At 41.0% G+C, this 23273-nt stretch overlaps 1 protein-coding gene across 3 annotated transcripts in view; it reads left to right on the plus strand.

The window, feature by feature from the left end:
* The window catches only part of megf6b (multiple EGF-like-domains 6b), a 73050-nt gene that overhangs the window by 38090 nt on the left and 11687 nt on the right, over nucleotides 1–23273 (plus strand). For 2 of the 3 annotated variants that reach the window (XM_022219129.2, XM_051947776.1), the window contains 20 exons: nucleotides 6404–6526; nucleotides 9658–9783; nucleotides 10507–10629; nucleotides 11129–11251; nucleotides 11361–11498; nucleotides 12976–13098; nucleotides 13301–13423; nucleotides 16262–16432; nucleotides 17521–17652; nucleotides 17784–17912; nucleotides 18043–18171; nucleotides 18651–18785; nucleotides 20125–20259; nucleotides 20355–20480; nucleotides 20566–20697; nucleotides 21062–21190; nucleotides 21287–21418; nucleotides 22448–22576; nucleotides 22670–22798; nucleotides 23140–23268. In XM_022219129.2, coding sequence (XP_022074821.2) covers nucleotides 6404–6526; nucleotides 9658–9783; nucleotides 10507–10629; nucleotides 11129–11251; nucleotides 11361–11498; nucleotides 12976–13098; nucleotides 13301–13423; nucleotides 16262–16432; nucleotides 17521–17652; nucleotides 17784–17912; nucleotides 18043–18171; nucleotides 18651–18785; nucleotides 20125–20259; nucleotides 20355–20480; nucleotides 20566–20697; nucleotides 21062–21190; nucleotides 21287–21418; nucleotides 22448–22576; nucleotides 22670–22798; nucleotides 23140–23268 — 2616 coding nt within the window. Of the gene's footprint in view, nucleotides 1–2690; nucleotides 3032–6403; nucleotides 6527–9657; nucleotides 9784–10506; nucleotides 10630–11128; nucleotides 11252–11360; nucleotides 11499–12975; nucleotides 13099–13300; nucleotides 13424–16261; nucleotides 16433–17520; nucleotides 17653–17783; nucleotides 17913–18042; nucleotides 18172–18650; nucleotides 18786–20124; nucleotides 20260–20354; nucleotides 20481–20565; nucleotides 20698–21061; nucleotides 21191–21286; nucleotides 21419–22447; nucleotides 22577–22669; nucleotides 22799–23139; nucleotides 23269–23273 lie in introns of those variants that run through there. The other variant, XM_051947777.1, reaches the window with a different exon arrangement.

Genomic DNA, 23273 nt, shown 5'->3' on the forward strand with positions numbered 1-23273 from the left:
CTTAATAAGGTTGTTTAGATAGTTTTCATTGTTGTATATCAGATTTGAAACAACAGCCACTGAGCCAGTGGGCTGTCAAGTAGAGACATGCGATATAAATATTCAGTTTAAGACTCCACAGTGTCATTTCAATGTGGATTTACCAAAAGTAATTGAAATATTCCAGTTAAAACCTTACACAATTATATAAAATACAAACTTACCTGGCTAAAATAAAAGGCCAAGACCATAGAGTATTATTAGCTATGGAGATTAACCTCACTGTCTTTAACTAAGCTAAGCTCTCCAAGAATATATTATAGTTTTGCACAAAGGTATGTGCCTTTACTGTGACTGACATCCACATTTGTCCTTAATTTTGCGTTGTTTTTTTGGTTTTTTTTTGCTGATCTTTATATCCCCATTCATGGTGTTTATAATTGGTGTCACAGTACATGGAGATCTTGCACTCAGTAAATATAATGAAAAGATCATTTTAATCCAAATGAAGCACCAGATATTTTAGACTGACACACCGTAGATGATAAAACTGTCTTGGTTTCTGTTGTTGCATGGCTCAAAGTATCTGTGCAGGAAAGTGGAGCTACTAGTTTGTCCTGAAGCCCAGCTCACCAAAGTTGAGCGTCTTTCCAGCATTTTCCCATGAGATTTATTTTTTGCTTCATCATAGTTTGATGTTTCTGATTATGGAATCTCAGCGAGAGGTTAGTTTAATCAGAATAATGATTCCTCTGTGGAACAGCCAAGCCCAGAGGAGAGTTCAGCTGTCTGCTGGAGGAACCAGTGAGAGATCTGATCCAGGTCACGGTTATTAGGAGAGCTGATGTGAACGTTGTCACAGCTGGCTTTCATAGCTATCTGCCCTTTGCCACTGGTGTACATTGGAGGAAAACAGCTACCCGCAGCATTAATGTCCTAATTATCTGTAATTGGCAGGAGTATTAACAGAGGTAAGAGAAGCTGGCTGGACGCTGTCGATGCTGTAGGTTTGAGCTGCATGTCTGTTGCTGCGTCTGCAGAAAATAATCTGCTTTCCATTTGCTCGATGTCCTGAAGCTTGAAGGGCTGCGGAGCAAAACACTGGAGTCCTGATGATAGACAGCATCCATTCAGTTAACTGTTAATAATAAATAATTCCCATGACAACACTACTGTGGGGAATCTCATCCTTGGGAGCATGTTCTACGTTTTTAACGAGAACAACGCGGTGGGATTTTAATATCTGACACTGATGAGAAATAAATGAAAAAAAATCCTGATTTTTACAATGCAGTCCCTTGTGCAGACCCTCTCTGGAGCTCCTGGTGTAATTCCTTCTTCTTCACTTAATTGTTCAGACTGTGCAGCATTGATACAAATGGCACCGATCACATTGGAAGAGGCCAACAGTAACAGCTGTCATGCTGAGTGCACTGAGGCAATGTCAACATTTTTGCCATCATGTTGTGAACTTTATAGCTACTTTGCAGCTCAGAAGAGTGAGTGTGGGAGTAAAGCTCCTGGCACCTGTCGTAATAATGAGTAATGTCTCAGAATCAACAGGTATTGAATGCCCTTGTTAACCCTGAGAGCAGGGCTGTAAAGATTGTTTTAAAAAGGAAAAGCAACTTGTTGCTAGACTTTTCTGGTATTTTATTCATATTTCTTTCTTTTTTAAACTCCAGTGATTTATCTTACAGTTATGGCACTGAGCCTATTATCTGTCTTCTTTACTAGAGCAGGCTGCTTTTCTTCCATACCTGCCTGCTATCAATGTCCACATTATACCTGCACAGATATGCTTTTTTTGTACGAGTATGTGGTGTCACAAACACTCTTCATATCAGTTTCTGCTGGTGTGTGCTTGAGTGCTTCTCAGATGTGTGTGGTGTGACGGTACAGGTGTATGTTACAGATGCATTAAGGCTGCATTATTAAAAGGTAATGTCACACAAGTGAAGCTTGCAGTGATTTCATCATGCAGAACACTCTACGGGCCATTTCTCCTCAGATTGGGGAAGGGATACTGACCCTGACCATGTTTTGCTCTTTATGAGTTCTATAAAGTGCTGTTGCAGTCCTGCTGCTGTGTTTGTGGGTAATTGTTGGCAACAGATGAGAGAGCTCAGTACTCAGCTCCTGAATGGACGATTTCACTGTACGGCTCATTCCTTTCTCAGATGTTTGGATTAAAAAAATGCTGAATTTGACTTCTGGCCCTTATCAAATTTGGCATTCCTTTGGTGGAAGTTTTTTTTTAAAACATATCTGTATCAAAAGAAAAAATATAGACAGCACATCCTTTAGTCTGTTCGCATTCTTCAAAAAAGAAAAAAAAAGCTGAATTATGTGCTATCATAAATCCTCACTTTTTTATCACAAATTATTCTTTGAAGAAACAGTAAAATACAAAAGCCCAGTAGCACAATGTGATAAATCACCAGGGGAAAGAAATCAATCACTGTCAGATGGTAGAATACAGAATTATTTATCTCTAGTTGATGCAGTAGACAGAATACTTTTAGAGTAAGAGAGAGTGGGCTGAGGGTGAGAAATAAGTGTGAGGACAAGTGGGAAAGACAGAGGGGAGGGAGGAGGATCTATAATGTGATGGACATTCAGCTTCAGTAGATGGGAGGGTGAAACAGTGAGGGAGATAGAGGGAGGGAGACAGAAAAATCAGGAGGCAGAGTGAAGAAGAAGTAGTTACCATGTTACATCAGACCAAGACTCTTTACAGAAGACCTGATCATTAATTTCAATAGGTCAGAGTTAATATTCTTAACAAAAATGTTTCTGTCATTACGTTTTTCACAGTAGATCATTAAACATTTTTAAAGTAAAATTCCTATTTTTGAATATTTTGGGACGCATTATACTCCAGCTATGGCTTTGTCTTCAGAACGTTGGATGTTATTCTTGGTGATCATTGAGGTGATGGCGTGTCTGACGTCTGCTGCAAACTATCCACACAGTTACTATAGGAGGATTTGCTATAGGCCACACTGTTACCATGGATACCATAGCTACAACCTCGGCTACCTGGCCTCAGGTAAGTGACACTTTCCCAACCAAAGTGCCGATAAAACCGCCTAAAGTGATTCATCAGTTTAATAATAACAGTTATATCGTTAAAATTTCACACTTTGTTGTCATTATATTATAAATTATTACTTTTGAAAAACTTCAAACACTCAATTTTCCCATTCAAGAGTTGTAGTTGGTTTCCTCCTACGACTAAGTGGATATGCAGAGACTTACTTACAGTAGGAGCAGTCAATCAGTTCTGCTGATAAAGTGTCGACTGTCTGGCACTGCCCTGCTAACTTAGTCTCTGATCAGAGCAGAGGAGGATTGCTTTTATCAGCACAGATTAGTGCACAGGAAAACATGAACTGTAAATCATGAGACATTTTGTAATGCCAAAACAAACAGGACTTTGGTACCAGATACTTTCTCAACAGATTGTGTCACTATTATTATGACTGAACATTTCTTTTCATGTTTGGCTTGACGGCAGTGCACGGGGATGAACGCACACAAGGAAACATGTTTCACTTTTATTATTACCATGTAGCTGAAAATCCCTCTTGGTCTGCTGCGTTACTTAGATGACATTCTTGGATATACGTCAAGTCTGCTCAGATATAATTTATCTGCTGGGCAAAATAAACAAATCACCTTACATAAACTGACCAAAAATAGTTTTCCATGTAGACGACACCGTGCTGTAGGGCAGAGAATTAATTACCTTCCGTCAAAGCCAACTGGTGCTGAGGCTTTGGCTCGAGCTCACTGAGGATCATGTTCTGGACGTGGAAACCAGGCAGGAGGGTTGACTACGAGACTGACTGTGTGCTGTAGTCAACATCCACAGCTCCACAGCGCTGGTCACATTTCATGAAAAACCAAACCAAAGGACAGCATGCAGCATAGATGGAAAACTAAAGGAGGGCTGCTGCCAGCTTTCCTGGATGAAGTGAAGCTGAAGTTTGGCAACAAGGAGACCAAGAAAAGGAAAGTTTAGAAGCTCATTTCTGCTCCAAGCACTACATTTGAAGATGCTTTGGGATATTACTGAGCCATAGATAGGTTCAGATGAAGGATATTTCTATAACTCAGCTTCTTGGGCACATTTTACATGAACCATTAAGGAAGAAGATTCTAGTCCCTTTATGCTCATTTCCTGCTTTTTTGACCTCATCCTAATCCCGCCTTTGTTTTAACTATGAAGCCCAGCTCAATTTTTCACGCATCATAATGAGCACTAAGATTTCATAATTTACAGCCCTGCTTTTCCTCCATCACCTACTCTAACATGAGGGTGACAGGCTCAAACACAGGTCACATACTGGGATGTGAATAACTATGAGGCTCAGATGCAGATCGTCCAGCTGCCTCCATCCCACACAGCGTGACATTAGCACCACAGAGGCCAAATTTTCTCTCTATTCTGAAGAGATTCATATTCACAAGTCTCCACAGGACACAAAAAATCCTACCTCACTTGCCATTATCAACATTTTCACACAGTGAAGTAAATGACGGCATGAAAGCTGCTGTAGTGATGAACTCAGAGATTCATAACCAAACTCTGCTGTTCTCTCTGAGGCCTATGGAGCATTGTAGCTTCTTTCAGCTCATTCTTTCGGTTTTCTGACCAGCAATCTTCATTTCCAGCCAAATCAAGTGGCTATTTTGTTGAAAAAACTTCACAGAAACTGTCTCCTCTCTACAAAATGAAGCATTTAAGAGATAAAGAGCCAGATTAAGAGTTGGTAGAAACCAAAACAGAGGTGAAAGTAAATATTAGTCCAACATTTGGCAGCAGACTAGGCACAATAAAGGTTAGCTATTTCATATTGTTGGTCTGCATCCACTGAATGTGAACGTGTTGATTGGAAGTTTGTCATATCTACTGAAAAGGTGATAATATGTAGATTCACAGCAGTTCATCTGTATACATGAATCTATGTATTTAATACTAACAAATGTGCTGTCTTAACTTAGAAAAAGGATGCACTCTGAACTGTTCAAGTCTGAATATAGATGGACATTATATGAACCTTGGATTGACATTAACGGATGAGTTAAATTAGTTTTCGTTATTTGGTACATCTAAACTCTGTGACACCAGATATAAAGGCGTCTGTATACATATATCCATGTCAAAGTTATTCTTTCTGCTTAGGAAGCGTGACTGTCTATTTGTTTTTTCAGAGGACTGGAGTAGAGGTTGCACTGGCATGAATGTTGAGCAGCTATTTGTAGGCTTTGTTTATAGTGATTTATAGTGAACCATTTAACGGGATGTTTACAACACAGTGCCCTCAGACAGACAGAATGTGTGGTCTGTGGCGAGACACTGTGTGTGTCAAAAGTTTGTATTTCGCAAACCAAAACAAAAAGTTTAATAAAAATAATGTTTCTCTTTAGTAAATTATATTAATCAGCTAGTTTATAAAACTCTTCTTCCCGGTAATTTTAGTAAATTCTTGAAATAGTTTCTCGCTGCAAATAGCTGCCTGGAGCCAGAACTGTTCCCAGCAACACATTTCTCAACCAGATATTTAACTTGGCACTAACTAATGGTATTTTATGATGTGCTGGCTGTTTTTATAGGCATCAACCAGCAGCCAAGAAACATTCACACTCACCTTTTTAACACGTCGTGTCACTTGTTGCAAGTCAGCAGCATTTCCAGTAATTCCACGGCGATAATTTTAGTAATCTTGAGGCAAATGAGTGACTTGTCAACAGTCTGGAGGTGAGGACTTAATGTCCTAATTTTCCTGATCGCAGCAGACAGGCTGTTAGCAGAAGTCAGAACAGAGCTGGACTTCATAAATCAGCTCAGATCTCACAGGGAGTCTGCTGTGGAACTCTGAAAACAATTTATTAGTCTTTGACCCCTAAAATAAGAAGTGTTTCGGAACGTGGTCAGTTTCACACAGTGAGGCGGTCATGTTTCACTCTCAGCTACTTTCTCACATGAAGAATCCTCTGCTTTTGTTTGTTTACCATCCGCACGCATGGCTTAGAGGGATGTATATGTTTTGCATCCTCCGATTTAAGCTTCCATATGTTTGTTCACCCAAGGGACTTTGACAAGAAGGGCAGGAATTTAAATTTGCTTTTAAATGTTCAGTAGTTGTTACCACATGCGGGCTCTGTTTGTTTGAGTTGCAATGCACTTGTAGAATACTTTCCCTTCTCCTCCATCACCTCCTTTCTTCCTGGAGTACATCGTTGTCCTAAAACCGGCCGTAATCTCCTCTTCCAGCTCTGGAGCTCATCTGGGCTTTATTCTTACAATCAATATTTTTCCCGTAATGAGAAGATTTAGTCAAATTACACTAATTTCTGTCCCATTTCTCTGTCTCTTGGCTTTTCTCTTACTCCCCCCGCCCCTTCTTTCCTGCAGATATTGATGAATGCCAGGTCCATAATGGAGGCTGCCAGCACAGATGTGTTAACACGCGGGGCTCCTACTACTGTGAATGCCACACGGGCTCTCGCCTTCATGTGGACGGCCGCACCTGCCTCGGTGAGTAATGCGAGAGCTTTATGGCAACAATTGCGTTGAAATAATACACAGTTTGATCTATGTGTAGGTGTGCTGCATCCATATTTATGCAAACACGTGTTCTGTACATATTAATCACTTGAAAGATACTCAATATATTAAAAAAACAGACACTTAGAAAAAAGATTGTCTCCAGCATGGTTCTGGGGGTGATTTTTGATCTCTTCCTTAATTTAATCCAATTAGAAACAGAATCTGAAGGCCTCCAGTGATGCTTTGTAATGCATCCTCTCTTTTTCAGCACTCACATAAACAATGAAGGGCTGTTTTAGAGGACCTCAGCTACTGGAAGGTTCTCTGAGTTTTTACAGTATTTTTCTTTCTTCTTTGGTCATTATTTCATTGAAGTTCAGCCACATATGGTTTTTGACATGGGCACTTAATCATGCAGACCACATTTATAATGTTGCAGACTTTGATTCTGACAAAAACCCTATTGTGGGCTGCTTCAAATAACACTTGCTGGCAAAGCTGCATTTAGTACAGTTCATGCAGTTTCCCCCCCTCAGTGGATATCTTGTGTTAAGCCTTTTTTAAAGCTTTTCTTCTGTGAGTGAATCAGCTCCAAATGACATCTAGTCCTGGAGAACATTTTCAGCATGGATGCAACTAACGATTATATTCATTATAATATGATTTCCTGCTGATTTCCTTCCAGTTTAATAGTCTTGTCGGTAGATTTGTCAATGGACTGTTTTCTAACGGTAGCAGTGCTTTTGAGTTATTTTGCCAAAAGGTATTCAGGTTATAATTACATGAGACAAAGTAAAATGATACTATTTCACAACTGACAACGGGGAACCAGAGGATTTTTGGTAATTTTGACTGAAATAGTTCTTATAGCGTTTACTCATTATCACAACAGTTGCAGATCAGTTTGCCACCAACTCCTTACCTTTGCCTGTCATCTCTCTAATAATGCCGTCTAAACAATAAAATATATTGGCTTCATTAATCATTGAACTGATGATTTCAACTTTAATTTGAGCAACATACTTTATCGTACTGCTGTATCTATATTTAAAATGCAGCTTTTTGTCTTATCTGTTCCTTTTCAGTCTACTAGAAGCTGCTAATACTTATTACAATACTGCTTTCACTATCTACTAAAATATCTTGTCCTCTGTGTACAAGATCTCTTTTATAAATTTGATTGAATTTACCAGACAGAGCTATAATCTCCTCTGCTACACAGTCTCTCCTGATAAATACACAAATATATATGTTTTTAGAAATCTGCAAATGCACCATTTACAGCTATCTTCCATCAGAAAGCAGCAAAGGATTCTTTAAAAAAGCGTTTCCATGAGGACTTTGATCCGAACATCCGAGAAAGACGAGGAACAAAGGTGCTCTCAACTTTTAACTTGGATAAGTGGCCGTTTAAATCAAGATTATTTAAATTCTGAGAGAAGAAATACCACAGTCGTGCAGAAAAAAGAAAAGCTGAACGCATGAGCAAAAAAATACACACACTTGATTCTCTGTACTCAGCAATAAAATAATAACAGCTTCCAACAATAACGGCGTCTTCACATTTTATACTGTAACTCCACATTGAGCGATGTGACTGCTGTCCATTACGATACATGCATAGTCTCACTCTGAAGTGGTCAGAAAAAATGGGAATTTGAACGTCTGCAATCCCACGACAACTGGGCAAACCGTCTGCTGACGAAGTCGGAGTGATACGATCGAAAGCGCCACAGCGGCCGCTAAGTGGACTTTGTGGTGAGACTGTTTGTCTACAGTGAACTTTGCATCTCACTCCAAGAAACATGTTTTTGATCGAGCTCATAGTGAAGCACTCAGTATGACATTGAATGAAATACTTTGTTTTGACAATGATAAAATCAGGGAAAATGATGAATGCACAGACATTCACAATTTGTGTATTCTAGAAATACTTAAACTAAGTGGAACAGTTATTATGATTACTATGCTCTCTGTGTAACTTGGACTCCAGCTTCAGCCTTCTTCCTTCAATCTGTCACTTGATCTCTGCTGCATTGTCTCAGTACCTGTACATTGCTCCTGTCATAGAGAGACATTAGCTTTGAGTTTTTCAGAAATAGTAAAAATAAGCATAAAGCTGGTGCTGGCCTCTGTTCAGGAATGTATACAGAGTGTCCCTTCTGAGTGGAAATCATTATGTTTCTTGGCTTCATAAAGCAAAGTTATTTCATTGTCTTATAGAGCAGATACGTTAGCAGGGACCCATCTGTTCCTAAGAGGCTCTTGTGTGACAGCGGCTGCATGAAGAAATGACTGATTGCACTAATAATCTCAGCACACATGTGGACTGACTCCCAGGTGAAGCTTATCTGTGATGCTGCATATCCATCCACTGACAGTCGCGTTAAATATACGCAGAATTGAGCTGTAAAATGTGTCCGTGTTCAGAGAGATATATTCAGTGCTGAAATCTTGCTGTCTATACAAGTGAATAAAAGGATTTTTCAGTTATGAACTATTCGACAGACATCATGACTAGATTCAAACTGGATAAAGGACAACACATACCGATCAGCACACAATCAGTTGAGTCTGAACTCTGCTCATCTCATCTAGTTCTTGATCTGCCAGCAGAGGTCAGATGTATCCCACACACTTAGCGTGTGGCTGCATAATATTTGAGCTGGAAAGCACTCTGTGGTTTGACATGTACTTGAGATAGATGGATCTTGACTACAGCGTCCAAGAATGAAAAACACTGTCTTTGAGAACACCAGCCTGCTCATCCTTTACCTGTTATTTTCTCTGAAGAGATCCAGATTTATCTGTAGCCACATTGAGAGGACAGACAGGAAGATAATTGAGCTCACACTGACCTCAACCTCATCAGCAGCTGGCCTTTCAAGTCACTCTGTGACTTTTGGCTCTTTTATTATGATGGATCTCTCGCGGCTCACAGCAAAGCAATCTACTGAGGCATTCAAGTCACATCAAAAGTCCCAAAGACTGAAGTGAAACTTTAGATTGATTTGTTTTTGCAAAGATGCCTGATTTTCCCACTAGCTGACTGTGCATCTCAGCAGCTGTGCCCTTTTGTCATGTCACACAGTATTTCTCCTTCTCTTTTGCCCTTTTAGCTGTCCATTCATGTGCCATTAGCAACGGGGGATGTGAGCACTACTGTGTGCAGCAGTCTGTTGCTCATTATCGCTGCCGCTGTAAGCCAAACTACGCGCTGGCCGAGGATGGCAAGCATTGTAAACGTAAGTGTCCATGTTTCCAAAACTCTGGTGTAGGGAAGCACAAAATACAGATCAGCATATGTCACTAGATAAACAGGAGGAATAATAAATGGATGAATGATTGAGGAGAGGGTGCCAATAAAAAAAATCTTCCAAGATACTCGACCTTGGAAGATTCTGAAGGTGCGAGTCTGACAATTTGCTCACCAGATTAGAAACACATTGCCTATATCTGCTGCCAACTGTAATTATCTTCCAGGACGTCTGTGCCAGGGTATTATTAACTGTCATTCATGGGGCTAAATTGGAATGAATCACGCCAGTCTTCTTCATTGTTTTTATTTTCTCAAATTTGTGTTTTGATGTCCTTGCTTCTTTGCAGTCAAGTGAGGTTTTCTGGAAGTGGGGAATTATACATATATGTATTTTAAATTACTGTCTTTTAGATGCTTTTACTTTGTAATTGTTGGCTGTGAGCAGCTTCCTCTAATTTTTTGCAGCGTTTAAGGTTCTCATCCCAGATGCCAGACAGGCTTCCACAAGTTAAATGCACACACAACTATGCAGAGAGGACAATAAAGCAACGAAGTGGAGGTGAAGGATGGACGTAAAGCTCTCCACATGCTCTGCATTAAGATGGAGAACAGTTCAGTTTTTACAGTTTTCTCCTCTGCTGTGCCTGAAGCGTTTCTCGCTGACACCATGTGGATTTACAGTAATGAGTGTGCGCTTTTTGTGTTGCAGTGCAGAATCCCTGTGCCGAACAGAATGGAGGCTGTATGCACGAGTGTCGGGTTGATGGCGGCAAGGCTCACTGTGACTGTAAAGCTGGATACATACTGACTGAGGATGCCAAAACCTGTGAAGGTAGTTTCACCGGGAACAGTTACTGTAACATTATGAGCGGTATTAATGTAGCTCAGAGTAAACCTGGTTATGAGAAGGAAAACATGTAAGAAATACATAAAAATACGTTTTTCGTTTCTATCCAAAATGAAGATTAAGAATAACAGAAAAAATAAAATTTGATCAGATTGTGTTTCATTGTGTGATGCAGTTGAAAGCTTCAAAATTACAAATAAATGGTCCCTGTTGTCGAATTGTTCTGTCAACTACTGCATCCAAGGTCGAAAATGAAAAGGAACTTGTGAGAAAATGTGATCAAAAATACTTTAGATGTAGCCACATTAGATGAGGATGATATAATTTTATCAATGAAAACAAGATCCTTCAATTGGAAGCCAGTGTTTTCACTTATTATCAACATGTACAAGTAGTAGTTCTAGTTTTTAGTTTGTAAGAAACACTTACGGTAAATTGTAAATTAATCTGTGCTGACCACATATTCGAATGTATTTTCCTCCAGATGTTGATGAGTGTGAGACAGAAGAGGCCAACTGTGCTCATGGCTGCCACAACACACTGGGCTCTTACGCCTGTGTTTGCAACGCCGCCTATGAACTGGGATCTGATGGAAAACAGTGTTACAGTCAGTTTCAATCTTTGTATCTCATTGTTGTCACTTGTGTAGAAACCCTCACAATCAGTTAATATGACGTATTTAATTATGATCACTCTGATCTCTCTGCAAACCAAAGGAATTGAGATGGAGATCGTAAACAGCTGTGAGAACAACAACGGCGGATGTTCGCATCATTGCCAACATTCAACCAGCGGGCCTGTTTGCTCCTGTAACCATGGTTACAGGCTGGATGATGACCTTAAAACCTGCGTTGGTAAGAGACTGATGCACTCACTCTGATATAAAGACACACTAACAGCATGTACAGCAATCAGACTTAAGGTTATGACCAGCTGCCTAATAGTTTAATTATGTCGGTCTCTTTTATGCTGCTAAAACTCTTCTGACCCAGTGGGGCATGAACACAGGACTTCTGGGGGATGTCCTACGGAGTGAATTCTGTGGGTTGTAGGGTGGGATCTGCTTAGATCGGCCTTATCCTGGCACATCCCACAGATGCTCAATAAGATTTGGATCTGGGGAATGTGGAACCCGGGTCACTCCTGAGCAGTTTTTGCCTTGTGTTGGGGTGCATTGTCCTGCTGAGGGTGACAACTGGCATCGAGGACTGCTGTTGCCATGGGGGTTGCTTGACCTGCAGTGCTTTGGTGGGTGATACATGTCAAACATCCACATGAATGTCAGGACTCAAGGTTTCCCAACAGAACCTTGTATTATAACAAGATGATCGATGTTATTCACTTCACCTGTCAGTGGTCATAATGTTGTGGCTGATCGGTGTGCATATATATGCATTCAAGCAACATTTGTTGTCTGAAACTTTCCATCTACTACTTATTGAATTATTTTTGTGCTACTAGTGTTTTATGTAGTGATGGGGGTTTGTGACTTGGATTAGAGTTGGTTTCTAATTCTATTTAAGATCCATTTTAAGGTTACATTGGAGAAACTTCAAACGTGTTTGAAGCGATTATAAATCCTCGAAGATGAAGTAAATTGCAAAACTGAATAAATCTTCATTGACGTCTCACAGCAGCTGAAGTCCTTTTCTGCTGCTTAGTCTGTCTGTTGCTCTTTTTATTTTATTTTTTTAAACTATTGCTGTAGGTTCTGAAGTAAACGTGTATTCTGCTGTACCTGTTAAAATTGGAGTTTTGTTTCCATCAATGCCAGTCCTTTAATTTTTGAGGTTTAGTTTGTGATGAAATAGCAAATAACTTACAAAGTTTATCATTTAAATGTTGAATACTAAACCAGCTTACACTGTAAGAATTTGAACACTGTAACTAGTGACTGAGTGCATATTTAATGAGTTTCTAAAGGCTTATTATTTATTTGATGGTAGATTATTATATATTAAGATACTTTCTTAGGGCAGTCATAAATGTAGAATAATTATAGATATGCATAAAATAAGCATTATTGCCAAATGTCTTTCTTATGATGCTGTGTTTGCTCAGTCAGTGCAGTTGATAGTAAAAGAGAAATGAGGCTCTGTGGGGTCTCTGAACTGCTAAAAATGTTTACTTGTGAACCCAAAGACGTTTTAGCGCTTTAAGGGGTACTGAGTGATTTTAGGGCTCTAATCTAATCCTGCAGCTTCAACCCTAATTGGCTGTTAAACCGATACAGTTTACATTACCCCATGAAACGGTTCTGTCAGTGAGCAGGGCAGCATATCACTACAGTTGGATCGTAATTTCTGCCTTCCTGCTTGTTGTGTTTGGCAGATGTTGATGAGTGTGGAGAGCAGAGCTCCTGTTGTGAGCAGGACTGCACCAACTACCCCGGGGGTTATGAATGCTACTGCTCAGCAGGATACAGACTCAACTCAGACGGATGTAGCTGTGATGGTATGTTTAACCCTCCAATCAAAATATGGATGAGGCAGAATATTAATTTCTGTTGAACTGAGTTAAGTTCCAGTTTGATTTACACAATGCTGTCTCTGTTTCTGTGAACACCTCTCAGGTTAAATTATCCAATGACTTTTGTGGACTATTTCTCTTAATGGCACAAAACTATTTGAGTCTGTTTTGTGTCTGTGATGTTTAGATGTGGATGAGTGTCTGGCTGCGAACGGTGGTTGTGATCACACATGCCAGAACAGTGCCGGTTCCTTCCAATGCTTCTGCCACCGGGGTTTCCGTCTGGACGAGGACCGACAGTCCTGCATCCGTGAGTCTCAGCAATCATGTGGGCGAGCGGGAGTCACAGCAGAAACGTTCCAACGGAAAACCAGATCCTTTTTTATATAATTTTATATAAATAGGCTAGAAGAAAACAAAGAGAAATTTAGTTGAAATGGACAACCTTTGATGGAGCAAATGGACACAGCATAAAGTAGTTGTTTCTTCTTATTGTAGAACTACGTATACTGTCTTTTAGGTTTTAGTTTCCTTAACTGAAAAAGGACTGAAATTTTGACATACACATTGAAAAACGACACTCACAAAAAGATAACTACGAAAGGCCAGATTGCACAGAGAAAGAAATACAGCAGTGTTCCAGCTCATATCAGCCCATCTAAAGTAAAAAAAAAAATCATGAATCATATGACAGGGAACAGCACAGCTGGTTATCACGCAATGGGGACTTTAGGCAACGATCAGGGGAGTTAAGGTGTCTGATGGTCGAACCTCATATACTCTCAAATTTTTCATGAAAAACATATGAGTTGCCTTAAAACCTTTCGAGCTCTGTCCCTGTGACTAATTCCCCGAACAATCTGGAGAAAGGAGCATTGGTAGCTTTTCTTACTTTAAAATCATCCTCTTTGCTGCTAACATAACAAACACAATGGCTTCAGAGCATCGAAACTGGCCAAACTGGCCATCAGCTAACCAGCTTATTTTAATTCTCTGAACATGTCGTCCATGTTGCATCCTTGACGTCTAGCAAACATGCTGAATGTACTTCATAGTATAAGGCCCAGCAGCTGTTGTCTTAACTATATTATCTTGTTTATGTCATGTGACAATCTTATTTATTATAACTCCACCAAGGAACGGTAGAGTTATGTGATGATCAGTGTACGTTTGTCTGTGAATCTGTCTGTCTGTCCGTGTGCAACATTACTCAAAAATGGACCAACAGATTTGGAAGAAATTTTCAGGAAAGGTCAGTAATGACACAAGGACCAAGTGATTACATTTTCACAGTAATACAGCTTATAGTCTGAACGTGAATTCAGTGAATTTTCTAACTTTTCAGCAGCGTTGTTGTCAAGAAACCGCTTCTTAGATAAACACTTCCTGTGCCGCTGGAATGGTGACAGAATAAAAGCCCATAACATTAAAATATGCCTTCAAAATAAAGGCATGGAGAGAACTTTTTTCTTCTAATTTGTCTGCATTTATTCTCATTGTTTAACTCCACAGAAGGGGTGTCAACATTTTATGAGATAGATGCATATTTTAGTCTTGCAGCCAAATATTTTAATATTCGGTGCATGCGTGTGACCATCACCAGCCCTCCCTGAAAGCTAATCTGACATTCTTTATTAGAATTCCCTGTTATGAGCCAGGGAGGGCAGTGCTACACCTCAATGATGTGCAGGGGAAACAAAGGCTGAACAGGACGAAACAGGACGAACAAGGATAGGCGTTAACAGGCGGTGCTATTACAATTGAAGAGTGTCAGGTGCTGTGTTATTCCCGACTACTAATTGCCCATCAATAAAACAAAACAACAAAAAAAGAGATTCAATAAATAAATAAATAAACAAACAAACGGTATTGAACACCATAATTGTGGATATTTTGACAGTATAGAATAGAATAGGTCAGAAGAGGACACTAGTGAAAGAGAGGATGAGTTTAGTGTAGAGACTCTGGAGAGAGTCTAAGCACATTCTGGCGGGTCTCATCATTTGTCTACCATGGGACTCGACAGGAGCTGGCGAGACCTGATCAAACATGCAAGTGTGAAGGGCCCCGAAGCCCAGAACAGCTATCAAGGCAAGGCAGGGCCAAGCCAACAGGGTGCCCCCCACCCCTGGGCAGCAGGAGCCACAGGGCGGCACCCCCAGAGAGCCACCGGGGCCACTGTGAACCATGTGGACCCCGAGAACAAGAGGGAGCAGCTACCGACACCCCCAGCGCGCCAAGACCGACCCAGGCGGCCCGGCTCATGAGGACCCACCCTCCATCCAAGCCCCAACCCCGCCCGCCCCAGTCCCCACCAGAACCCCCCACCCACACCCCCTTGAGAACGGATATTTTAACACTAGCAAAACAAAGGCTTGTCAAAGGTGATGAACTGCTCAACAGACCTTTATAAGAGTAATTTACACGCAGTTCGGTATCCATACATAACGTGCACATGCATAACACATGCCTGTGCTCAGCACAAGGTCATTTTTTATTAAAGATTTCATCCGTCGGAAATGATACGTCAACTGAGCAGCCTTGGCGGAGTACTGCACTCTCTGGGTGGTTTTCTAGTTTGAATTTGTTTTCATTATTCGTCTAATTTGACATTTATGTTATTTTAAAGCTTAAAGTTATCGATATTACCTTTGTCACAAAACATTTGCAAAGCTGATCTTTCATGGAAGTTGGACACCTATGTAGTGTATTTCTACGTTTGTTAGCAGCCAATTTTGTTTACTGCTGTCGCTGGCACATTGTTAGGTAGTATTGAACAAGTTGCAGTAATGTGTTTGCATCACCTGCATGTTTGTTAAAATGTATGTTTTCATAAAAAAAAACTGCACAGAGACATCTGAAAAAGCCAACAGTGCATGTCCATGCAGTGAAAACTCTGTTCCTTGCTGCTTGAGTCGTTACATAAAGCTCACACAGTCATGTCATCACACAGTGTTGCTACATCCACATGCAGCTACAAACTGTATGAAAAGGACTTAAGTGTTAAAATGAGATATCTACTTAATTTTTTTAACTCGTTTTGAGCTACATTTTTGAGATGCAAAAGTTTGTAGCATAACGGGTATATATTTTGCACGATAGACTTAATTTTTTGATTGTGCAATTTGCTTTTACTTTCTCACTGCAGCACTAGAAGATGCAGTCGAGGCCCTTTCCAGCGGAGCTTCTCTCGAGTTCCCTCTCAGCCAGCCCCAGCTCACCTTGCTGCAGGACTACAGCCAACCCCTGGAGCGCTATGACGACTATGAAGATGACGAAGGAGAGCTCAGAGCTGAGAGCAACCTGGCAGAGAAATTTGGTGCGTTTCCTCCTGAACCATTATTGTCTCATTATCATTAACAGGAAACTTGTATCTGATTACCTGGCTCCTGTGAAGCTGTCTGACAGACGTGTTTAGTGACGGCTCGGACCACACGGTGGGGGTTAATTACTTGGCTTGGTGTTTCCAGACTGTTGGTAGGTTCTAATAAACCACCACAATTCCACTGGCAGGAATGCTGAGGTTTATATGGCCTGGCAGCTAGATGGGGCTTGAAGAAGCGAGTCAAAGTTCTGTATTGAACTGTTTTGTATTGAACAAACTTGATAAAAGCAGTTGTTGAACATGCAGTTTAACTTCACTGATAGTCGACAAAGACTAGCACCTGCAATTCCAGCATAATGAAATGTGTATATAAAGTTGCAGTCCTTGAGGAGTTGTGTCCATTTTAATATATGTGAGGCAGGGAGTCGATGTGCAGTGGTTGTGAGGGTCTGATGCTATAATAAATGTAATATAATGAATGCTTAACCCTCCCGTTGCCCTCATTTACGGGCCCCAAAAAACATTGGTTCCTTGTCTGAAAAAAATCCAAAAATTCAGCAAAAAATCCCCCTAATTTCAGAAAATTTGCAAAACCTTCAGGACGAAAAATCCAATAATTCCTTAAAAGTTTCAATTTTTAAAAAAATCCCCCAAATTTAGCAAGAAAATTCTGGTAAATATTTCCAAAAAAGGAGTAAACATCTTCCAAAAAAAATCTTTAAAATATCTAAAGTGATTACATATATATCAATAAAACTTCTATTTTCTTTAAGAACATTGACAAAAAAAATCAACCAAAATACAGTTAATTTTGCTGGATTTCGGTTGATTCTTTTTTGTGTGAATGTTCTTAAAGAAACATCTTTAACATTTCTTTTTTCCACCAAAAAATGTTCAAAGATTTCCCAAAAATGTTGAAAATGTGGACATCACAAGTTTCACTGTAAAAATTTTTTTTTTTTCTCCAACATTTTCAAACTAAAACAGGTCAAACTTGACCCACAGGACAACGCGATAATAGAATCTGAATAGTCAAGAATGTAAATGTAGCCGGGCCTCATTCGCTGTTTTGTTGTTTTCAGTGTGTCTGGATGATACTTTTGGCAATGACTGCAGTTTGACATGCGACGACTGCTCTAATGGAGGAAAATGTAACTTGTGGAATACTGGCTGCGATTGTCCCGACGGGTGGACGGGTATCATCTGCAACCAGAGTGAGGATTCACCCAACACACACTGACACTCCTCACACACACAAACGGCTGTGTGTCGCTACTGTTCCAGGTTGTAAGGTCAGCCTTGACGGCTTAGCAGTGATACACCCTGATATTTTTCAATCTCACAGCGTGCCCCGAGGGACACTTTGGTAAGAACTGCTCCTTCCCCTGTAAGTGTAAAAACGGTGCCAGCTGTGATCCTGTCAGTGGAAGCTGCCGCTGTCCTCCTGGTGTCAGTGGAGACTTGTGCCAGGATGGTGAGTCACCTCTTTCTATTTCTAACAAACCTTTTTTGCTTAATTTTCACCATATTTCTCACAGTTATATCGAGTGGCTACAGTTCTAGAGTTGTAATCTGAAATTTACCAAAGCATTTTTTGCACTCAGGTTGTCCTAAAGGCTTCTATGGGAAGCAGTGCAACAAAAAGTGTAATTGTGCCAATAATGGACGCTGCCACCGGACTTACGGAGCCTGTTTGTGTGATCCTGGACTCTATGGACGCTTCTGTCACCTCCGTGAGTCCACAATTGTAAATGATTCTTTCTCTAATCAGGACTATTGTAAATACTGAAATGATCTTCTATCTATGTATACACAGTGGGGTGTTAATGTCGCTCTATGTTATCTAAAAGGGCCCTCGTGTCGTTATAGACTATCTAAGAGGGGACCCTTATCATTCTGTACCACCAACGTGTGGACCTTATTCTCTGTCAGCCATAAAATCATTCATTTTTGTGAATAAGTTTCCACTTTAATTGAAAATAGATTAACTGAGGCAGCTGTGATATTATTTAGCATTACACTCACCACATTATCAGCTCCTTACCTCCCACCTCCGAGCTAACGCCATGAGCTACACATGATACAAACAATACCTGACAGACTCAGCAGACCAAACCCTTAATGTCATATCGGATTTCTCTCTGTGCACCATGATGTCAAATGGTCCTGTTCTCAATTCTAAACTTGTCACTTCCTTCATTTTCACCTTCAGCGTGTCCGAAGTGGACTTTCGGACCCGGATGCTCTGAAGAGTGTCGGTGTGACCAGCGACACGCTCAGGAGTGTCACCGTCGCCATGGCACCTGTGTCTGTAAACCTGGTTACCAGGGTAACACCTGCAAGGAAGGTGAGGACACAGTCAATGTTTTTTATTTTCATGTTTTTTTAAAAAAGCTGTTGGAAAACAGCACCTAGAAACCACTGAAAACACGTAACGCCTGCTATCCCCCAATGCCTGCTACTACACACTAGACAAAGGACAGAGAAATGATTAAAGTGTCCACAAAAGCAAGTAATTGTCTATGCAAACCAACATTTGCTCATTTCACATTTGAAAATTTGACATTTTTGAAAGGAAATTTATAAAGGTAACTTGACAAGTCAAATAAGTGTTTACATTTATCCACATAAGTCAGCTTAGGCTACTGAAAGTTGAACTATACTTGATCAGAAACATTGACTGCGTATAAAGATGGACAAACGCTCAATTACATCACCTTTAGTTTTCCTGAGGGGTGATTTTAGAAGTATGGTGACTATGGCCAACACCATCTTGACTGTGCCTGACCACGTCTAACCCCAGCTAGTCCAAAAATTAGCAAAGAGGTGGAGCATGAGTGGCTGTGCAAACATCTCTGGGTCATGGACTGTCCTTTGACACCTGTCACTTAGACTCATAATTATACATCATTTTAAACCTTAATACACTTTAAAAGGCTCAGTCATATAAAATATTGACCCTTGTACAGTTGTCATGATCTGGGAAATTAGCTATAGAGACCAAGATGTCAGCATGTTTAATTCTGTTGTGAAGTTGCAAGAAGCAGCGGTTTTTGGCTCTTCTGTGTTGGCTTAAGTTTAAGGTTTCTGCCTGATCAGAACTAGTTTATACAACGAGATGTCCGGCCACACTGGAAATCAAAAGCTGTTCTGAATGACAAAAACTTGATGGCAGAACACAAAGCTGCCTGTCACAGAGAGTGAGGACACTCGATATTGTTTCAATATGGGGATAATGGTGTACTCGTCTGAGACGGCGTCTCCTGGGCGGCATTCAAAGTGTTGCCAAGTTTATATGAAAAATCATAGAAATCCTTGTCAAGACAGGAAGAAGACAGAAATTCGAACCCTGGCTCGTCTCTCACCTTCCCACACCCGGTCAATCATAGTGTGAATGTTGGATCATCAGTTTGGGAAAGCTAGGCTCTCCTAATGTGACATCGGAAAGATGTGGTCTCCAAGGTTTTTCAGTCATCCAACAGACAGTTCTGAGGTGCATACTGGCCCCTGAAGTTGCAGCCAAGTTCACTCACTTTCTCATATAATCACTGTCATATTTACAGCATGAGTCAGACGGATGAATACAGTCTTACCACTGTGTCTTCTAATGAAGAAAGCATTGAACCACTTAATAAAGTAGGAAGGGGAAGGTGACTTTGCTGACAGATGTGTTAATTTGTCTCTAGAATGCAGACCTGGTACTTATGGAGCCGGCTGTGAGAAGAAGTGTTCCTGTCCACCAGGAGTGTCGTGTGATCATGTGACTGGAGACTGTCAAAGAAAATGCCCTGCTGGCCGTCACGGGGAGAACTGTGATCAAGGTGGACGGCTAGCTGTCACATGCATTAAGGCCTGTTTGTGTTTCTTTCTTGCCGTCCTGTTTTGAGACAACTCCTTCCTGTGTGTCGTGTCTCAGACTGTCCTGAGGGAAGGTTTGGAACAGGTTGCATCCGTCCTTGTAACTGCACCGGCGCGCCATGTGACAAAGTGACAGGACAATGCCAGTGTCCAGCGGGGACATTGGGACAGCACTGTGAGAATTGTGAGTACGGACAGACCCTAATGCAAAATCCACAAGATTTTACACGCTACAAATCCTAAAAATGTTCCAAATCACTCCCTCACAGTGTGTCCAGAAGGTTTCTGGGGTCCAGGCTGCACAGAAACCTGCCCGCTTTGTGAAAACGGTGGCATGTGTGATAAACACAACGGGTCGTGTAACTGTCCTGCAGGATTCATGGGAAGACTCTGCCAAAACTGTGAGTAACAACAGTGGGCATTTTGGGGAAAGTTTCCATAGCAACAAACACTAAACAGCCCACCAGATGAGGAGGATGGCAGCACTCTGGTGCAGTTTGAATGGGAAATGAAGCAACATGCTAGTAGACACAGGAATAGTTTTTTTTCCCAAGGTCATTAGCTAAAAATCCTTCGACTAGCTCATTTTTCACTGAGAGGACCAAACAGAATTCCATCTTGACCGCTGGCTCTTCTAGATTCACTCGCCGGCTGAACCTCAGTGCAGAAACTTTCATGGGAACTTGGTGTGCTTCTCATGCGTTTTGGTCGAGTTGGTTATGGCAGATTAGTCTTGATGGTTTAAATATTTATTTCCTTGCGCAGCGTGCCCGGGTGGACGTTTCGGCCAAGGATGCCAAATGAAATGTGTTTGTGAAAACAATGCTCACTGTGATCCTGTGAGTGGACGCTGTACATGTGCTGCTGGCTGGACGGGACACAACTGCAGAAAAGGTACCAGCCAAAACATTGAGCGTACCACTAAAGCTGATTAACGTTTAAAAAAACCCCTGAGCTATCTGTTTGACAATTAAACTGTCTCTGTTGCAGCGTGTGATGCAGGACACTGGGGGGTTGACTGCGTACAAACCTGCGACTGCAGAAATGGAGACGGCAGCTGCGACGCTGTGACGGGCCAGTGCAACTGTGAAGCTGGTTTCACTGGAACACACTGCCATCAGAGTGCGTTGTTATGTGTTTGTAATGACCACAGTCTCAATGATGAATTATTCTGTCTACAATTTTAGGTCATATAGGGTTCTTTCAAATTTTAATTAACAGATGTATCAAAAAAAAATGTGACCGTTAAGGAGCCAAAAATAAAATCTTACACACTGTCGAATGTTAGACTAACTTCATCAGCAGTGTTTGCATGAACAAGTCTAAAGGAAGGAATGAAGAAGTGTATTTTGGGGATCAAGGGTGGAACAGTCACCACATCATATTATCTAATCTATAATTACAGAAAAATGTATGGTAACATATTATATTTGTATGGTATTTTCTTTATAGAATTGAGGCCAGTCAGTTCCTAGAGAGCTTTCTTCTACTTTACTAATTCCTACAGTCTTATCAATGTTGATGCATATGTGAGCAAGTGACATGTACTGAATAGTTTTACAGGTTGAGAGAATTTTATCTCTTAGTTACGTTCAGATTTAAATGAGTGGGTTCATTATGAAAGTACCTCGATGAGTGTCCACTAGAGAATTTTGTTAGTGAAATGAAGGACAGCTGTCAAAAGCAAAAGAATGTACGGTGCAGAATTCATTACCCAAGCTAGTTCCCCAAAACCTCCATCCTGTAGCCTACAGCGATAGTCATTGTGTTTTTCCCTTTCACCTGCAAATATCACTGCTATGTACTGTATTATTAGTGCACCAGTGGCACAATAAATTTATTTCGCTGTGTATTGCGAGTTACAATCTAAAACCTTACAGAATAGTTTTTTGTTTTAACAGTTTGCATAAAAATTAAGCTACTCAAAGCCCTTCCTTCATTAGAAGAGTGTAGAATAGCTGTCATCCTGCACAGTGTCATTCTTTGCAAAACCACCAGAAGGCCCCAAAATCCAAATTTGTAATACTTCATATAACTCCTTTAATGTTCTGCATAATATTGCTATTTTTATCTGTGTTTTACACTTTATTTTGCTTTTACATTGCTTCTGTGTGTTTTATAACTGCGCTATTGTGTGTGAAACTCCCTCAGAGTGCCCAGCAGGTGTGTTTGGTCTCGGCTGTCGACATCGGTGTCAGTGTGACAACAAGGCGTTGTGTGACCATGTGAGCGGAGCTTGTACCTGCCAGGTGGGATGGACGGGAACCTTCTGCGAAAAGCGTAAGAGAATCTCCTTGATCATGAAGCCAAATCCACAAATGAGTATGCTTATACGCCACTAAGAGCTAATCTTTACATGTGCGTGTTTGTCAGCGTGTCCTCAGGGCTTCTTCGGTTTGGACTGTCAGGAGAAGTGTCTGTGTCTTAACGGCGGGAGCTGCGATCACGTCAGCGGTGTTTGTTCCTGTCCGGCCGGTTGGATCGGCCCCTTCTGCAACCTGAGTGAGTGGCAGGTGCACCGCAGAAAATTATTAGCCCGACAGATGCTGCCCAGTGTTGTGAAAGCAGGGTGGAATCAGAGGCTCAGATTGAGTGTATCAGGACGGTTCTGTAGCAGCTTTGTAGCAGCGAGAACATCTTCCAAATAGCTGACTCACAGTAGAACAAAAAAGCACTTGGTTTCAGAGTTAATTGGGAAAGCCCGGCCGAATCACACATGAGAAAGTACCAACTGGATGTTCCCCATGCTGAGGCCTGTATTATTTACCAGATACTGGCATTTCCACTTTTGATCAGCAGAGTTCATCAGGAGGTAATGATATTGTCTGTCTCTCTCCTGGCAGCCTGCCCAGCTGGTTTCTATGGGGAAGGATGTAACCAAACCTGTAGCTGCCGTAACGATGGCATCTGCCACCCGGCCAGCGGTCAGTGTGTGTGCACGTCAGGCTGGACGGGTCCCAACTGCACACAAGGTGAG

Source organism: Acanthochromis polyacanthus, chromosome 5, assembly GCF_021347895.1.
Source record: "Acanthochromis polyacanthus isolate Apoly-LR-REF ecotype Palm Island chromosome 5, KAUST_Apoly_ChrSc, whole genome shotgun sequence".
In the NCBI taxonomy this organism is placed as follows: Eukaryota; Metazoa; Chordata; class Actinopteri; family Pomacentridae; genus Acanthochromis; species Acanthochromis polyacanthus.